The 5,636-nt window shown below is 35.4% G+C and overlaps 1 protein-coding gene across 3 annotated transcripts; it reads left to right on the top strand.

Moving 5' to 3' along the window:
• Nucleotides 1–396: 396 nt before the first annotated feature.
• LOC139892786 (uncharacterized) lies at nt 397–4,556 on the top strand. 3 transcript variants are annotated; one of them, XM_071875910.1, is made up of 5 exons: nt 397–2,151; nt 3,390–3,542; nt 3,634–3,705; nt 3,950–4,153; nt 4,247–4,556. In XM_071875910.1, exons 1-4 carry the CDS (start codon nt 421–423, stop codon nt 4,058–4,060), a joined length of 2,067 nt encoding a protein of 688 aa, XP_071732011.1. In that variant the 5' UTR covers nt 397–420; the 3' UTR covers nt 4,061–4,153; nt 4,247–4,556. The 3 variants fall into 3 exon arrangements, with proteins under 3 accessions (XP_071732011.1, XP_071732012.1, XP_071732013.1); XM_071875911.1 differs by lacking the exons at nt 3,950–4,153; nt 4,247–4,556 and adding an exon at nt 3,279–3,301; XM_071875912.1 differs by lacking the exons at nt 3,634–3,705; nt 3,950–4,153; nt 4,247–4,556 and adding an exon at nt 3,279–3,301 and having other exon boundaries at nt 3,390–3,553.
• Nucleotides 4,557–5,636: the final 1,080 nt, after the last annotated feature.

Raw genomic sequence — 5,636 nt, 5'->3', positions numbered from 1 at the left:
TCACGCTATTCTGTTTGATCGGGGTTGGTTGTTTTTATCCTTGTTTCTAGTGTTTTAGTTTTGTTTCTTGTCCGTCGGGCGTTGCCTTGGTCATGTAGTTTTTCAGTTTCTTAGATTCCTTTGTTAGGTTATCTCTTTGTTTTCCCGTCAAAAAATTCGATAGACGAAGTTAATTCACAAAGTAAATTTACGACAGTATGACGGAACCTCTCAAAGTTGCTAACATATTAGTAACATTTGATTTTTTATTTCATTTGTTTGAAAAGCAATTCTAACATTTTGGATCTTTAAGCTTAATAAACTATACTATAGGAACCATATATGTAAATATTACTATAGATTTTTCTTCTCTGCTTGTTTTTCCAGCCACCAAAACACAACAGCTTTCAAACAACCTGAAAATTTCTGAAAAATATTAAAATGAACACTCTTCTTCTCCCTCCACCCTTATCCACCACCAGCCGTTTCCTCCGCCACCACAACCACCATCAACCGCCACTCTTTCCCACCAACACCTTCCACGTTACCCACTCATCTCTCCATTCATCATCTTCCCCTTTCTTATCCGAAAACGACACAATTACTCAGTCCGACGTCGTTTCACACTTCCCTAACCGCCTCTACGATTTCTCCCCTCTCCTTCACTTCCTCTCCACGTCACCATCCATTTCATCATCAACCTCATCCAACTCACTCGACCTCACCGAGTTACGTCTCGCTGAGTCATACCGAGTTGTACCAGCTCCGTTATGGCACTCACTTCTCAAAGCCTTAACTTCCTCGCCTTCAAATTCATCATTTGAAACCGCATACGCACTCGTTACATGGCTTCAGAAACACAATTTATGCTTCAAATACGAATTATTGTACTCAATTTTAATTCACGCTCTCGGACGCGCCGAGAAACTATACGATGCCTTCCTCTTATCGCAAAAACAAACCCTAACTCCGTTAACTTATAACGCGTTAATTGGCGCGTGTGCACGTAATAACGAATTCGAGAAAGCAATTAATCTAATGAATAAAATGAGGTGTGACGGTTATCAATCTGATTTTGTTAATTATAGTTTAATCATTCAGTCGTTAGTTAGAAGTAATCTCATTGATTCAGTGTTGTTAGAGAAACTGTATGATGAAATGATAACGGATAGTATCGAATTAGACGGACAGTTGTTGAATGATTTAGTTTTAGGTTTTGCTAAAGCAGGTAATGTAGATAGAGCTATGTACTTTTTAGGTGTGATCCAAGGTAAAGGAATGAATCCACGAACGTCGACTGTAGTTTCTTTGATTTCACAGTTAGGGAATTTAGGCCGTGCGGAAGAAGTGGAAGCAGTTTTTGAAGAAATTAAAGAAGGTGGAGGGATACCTAGAACTCGAGCTTATAACGCTGTATTGAAAGGTTATGTTAAAAATGGTAGTTTAAAAGATGCAGAGATGATAGTAACTGAGATGGAAAAGAACGGTGTTTTGCCGGATGAGCATACATATAGTCTTTTGATCGATGCATATGGGAATGCTGGGAGGTGGGAGAGTGCGAGAATTGTGCTGAAAGAGATGGAAGTTAAAGGTGTGAAACCTAATTCGTTTGTTTTTAGTAGGATTTTAGCTAGTTATCGTGATAGGGGTGAATGGCAGAAGTCATTTAAGGTTTTGAAAGAGATGCAAAAATGTGGTGTGAAACCAGATAGGCAGTTTTATAATGTTATGATTGATACGTTTGGGAAGTATAATGTTATTGAGCATGTAACTGCGACGTTAGAAAGGATGAAAAGTGAAGGGATTGATCCTGATACGGTTACTTGGAATACGCTTATTGATTGTTACTGTAAATCAGGGGATTATAAGAAAGCAGGGGAGTTGTTTGATGAAATGTTGCAAAGTGGATGTTTGCCTTGTACGACGACTTATAATATAATGATTAATACGTTTGGGTTGCAGCAGAAATGGGATGAAGTGAAGGGATTGTTGGGGAAGATGCAAGGTGAAGGTTTGTTGCCTAATGTTGTTACGTATACTACGTTGATTGATGTGTATGGTAAGTCTGGGAGGTATACTGATGCAATTGAGTGTTTGGAAGTGATGAAATCTGCTGGTATGAAGCCGTCAACGACCATGTATAATGCCTTGATTAATGCGTATGCACAAAGGGTATGCTTTCTAACCATCTTTCTTACATAATGACCAAGTTTGCCTGTTTTGCTGTGCTCGTTTTACTATTCTCGAGATTTATTTAGGATGGAAAGGAGAGGAGACATAGATTAAAAAATAACAGCGATTCTCGAGTTTTAAATTTCAGCGGAAATGAGAGGAGAGGAGATGATCAGGAAGGATAGTACCTTTAGATTTTGTCACCAAAACTCTCCGCCCATATCTGGACGGATTGGGAAGGATAGTAAAACACTCTCATCCCCTTTCTTCTCCACTCTTTTCCGCTAAAAGAAAAACTCGAGAATACAACCTAATTAGAGTTGAAAGTTCCCATTAAATTCTCTGTACATTTTGTGAAAATATGCAGTGCTGTTGTTCTACAAAACGATGAAAAAAAAAGTTGTTAATGTTATAGACATTCAAAGAGTCCTAGATATCTGTAGATGCTGTTTTGAGCTTAAAACATGTTTTGATCTTAAAAGATAAAACCTTTTAAGTGGTAATGTTGGCGCCTCTACCCCAGGTTGTGTTTATCTCTTAATAGCTCAAACTGGTTAATATGTAAGTAAAAAATACAGGTCAAATGAACATAGTAAACTGTTTAAAAAGTTATCTTAAGGGTATCGAAATGCTTTTTAAATAGTTATTTAACACCTTAATAGAGTTACTTATTTCTGTAATGACATGTATTTTCTAGTTATATTTAACAGAATATATGTTTGTGAATTGAGAAAACATAATCTGGTCAAAGTGGACTTGGTAAAACTTAAAAAGTCGTCGTAAGTGTATTTAAATGTCTGAAATCTTCTAAATAGTTATCCACATTTTTACTGTGGTTACTTATTACCGTAGTGACATGTATTTATCTAGTTATATTTAACGCAATATTTGTATATGAATTGAGCAAAGACAATGGGAAAAAAGTTATTAATGTTTGACCCGTACTGAAAATTGCCTATTTTGATGTGTAACCCTGCCTATCCATTTGCAACTTCTACTCTTCTAGTAAAAGAAAATACATTTTGTTAGGTAGGGTATCGATTTAGTTGTGCCGTATTAAATAGAAAAAAGATAGAAACTACTAATGAAGGCTGTACCCTTGAAAAATAGACCTTAAACATGTTCAGGTTAAGATCAACAAATGTATCAGGTTCAATTACGTATACCACTTTGACTTTTTTGTCTAACGTTTGTATTTTCAGAAAATAATCTATTCTTTTTCTCTCATCATCGAACAGGGTCTATCTAATCAAGCAGCTAATACATTTAAGATGATGACGGGTGATGGTTTGAAACCTAGCAATTTAGCTCTCAATGCATTAATTAATGCGTTTGGTGAAGATAGAAGAGACGTTGAAGCCTTTGCGGTTTTACAATATATGAAGGAAAATGCAAGTATTCTTCACTTGGTTCATTTCATGATTCTCGTATATTCCATAACCGTGCCTGTACTAATTTAACTTTTCGTATGTTCAATTACAGGGTGTTAGACCGGATATAATCACATACACTACTCTTATGAAAGCTTTAATTCGCGTCGAGAAATTTAGTGAGGTATGAAATTTGCATTTCCCCCTTCTGTTTACAACCATCATAAAACACACAAGTGGTGAACTGCATATTGAAGTGAAACATACACTTGATTATAAAATATTTATATTGTGACTAACTGAAGTGATGAACTTCACCTGATTAACATTTAAAAAGAAATAAGAAAAATTGAAACTTGGGAATTTGGGAAAAAAATCTTGCGTTCATTACTAAAGAGCATATAACATGAAATGGTGCAAACTTTCAGGTTCCAGTTGTGTATGAAGAAATGGTAAAATCTGGGTGCACTCCGGATGGTAAAGCCAGGGCCACATTGAGGTCTGCCTTGAGATATATGAGACGAACACTAGAATCATAACTTGATAAATAAAGCATGTTAAAGAACTTGGTTAGCCGTCACAGACCACAAGGTTGACCAGTATTATCAACCCTCATTAACTACATACACGAGGTCCGTCATTTTCTTGCTTAACTATTTTCACATTTAAACATGAGCATGCAGATCTTTAAGATTTTAGATTGTTGTATCCTTTGTGTTTGACAGGTATTCGTTGGATTCAAGGAATTGTGTTGTAAACATCATGCTAACTCACTCCACGTTGATACTAAAGCACGCGAGCCGATACGATGATACAATATATTAAAGATATTTGCTCCGAATGCACATTCATTATTTACTTGTGTATGTATATGTATTATATTTGCACATACCCCAGATGTAGGAGTATTTTTAGGATCAAATGTCGGTGCTTTTATAGCCATGAGAACTGTAGTTAATGTCTTGATCCCATTGTATCTTGTTCTACATGATGTGGATTTACCATTCGAATTTTGTGCGATGAATTGTGCCTATAACGTATGTATGTCAACATCCTAGCTCAATCGTTCACGCCTCTTCTTCACGATCATATGCAAAGGACTTGGATCGGTGATGCTTAGGGATGGCAATGGCCACCCGATCCAGTGGACATCCACCCGATCCACCCGCTCCGTGATGGATATGGATGAACCTAAATAGATATGAATATGGATATGGATGAACGTAAATGAATATGGATATGGATGAAAAGTTTCATCCATTGATATATCCCTGAATATATCCATGAAGACCTGAAATACAATATACAAATAAATAAATATGAATATATGCTTACATAATTTTATTAAAAATGTACTAATCGTTAGATTTTCATTTTACATTTAACTTTATAATAAAATAAGTATGATTGACAGAATTAATAAATCGTATAACCCAACAACATGTACAACATATATGTTCAAGAGTCCATCCTTTTCTAAAACCAATTGGTGATAGAGGGACTTCCCCTTTGACTTATATGCATACATTTGTTTTTGTCCATGACCGATGTGGGATAACTTCCCAACACGCCCCTCACATCGAGGCGTGGAACGGTTGTAAAGATGGCGGCAAGAAGAAGGTCTGACTCAATCTCTTTGTAGCGACGGCGGCACACTCATGGGGGCCTGACTCGGCACACTCATGGTGGCACACTCATAGGTCCGTCTAAAAACTAAAAATTAAAAGTTGCGTCTAAAGGTATTAAAGCTTAAAAGGAATTCTATATCCAAAACGGCAATAACTTAAAAAGTACTAAAATCTTAAAACGGCGTCGCAAAATTCTAAAACACCTAAATCTTAGTCTAAAGAAAAAGCACTTAAGGGATTTTACGGCAGACCTAAAAATCTAGAAATATAAAAAAATTTACGGCAAAATACTAATCTTTAAACTAGTTACGAACGAAAAATATACAAATTATGAATTAAACTAATAAAAATAAAAATAAACAAAAAATGAAAAAAAATTACTTATTTTTATAAAAATATTATTTTTTAAAAAAATATTAGTTTATGAATTAATAAAACTAATTAAAACCTAAAAGTAATAAAAACTAAACTAATTAATATTAAAACA

The sequence above is a fragment of the Rutidosis leptorrhynchoides genome, chromosome 2 (assembly GCF_046630445.1).
Source record: "Rutidosis leptorrhynchoides isolate AG116_Rl617_1_P2 chromosome 2, CSIRO_AGI_Rlap_v1, whole genome shotgun sequence".
NCBI classification, from domain to species: Eukaryota; Viridiplantae; Streptophyta; class Magnoliopsida; order Asterales; family Asteraceae; genus Rutidosis; species Rutidosis leptorrhynchoides.
This window is presented reverse-complemented; position numbering and strand designations above follow the sequence as displayed.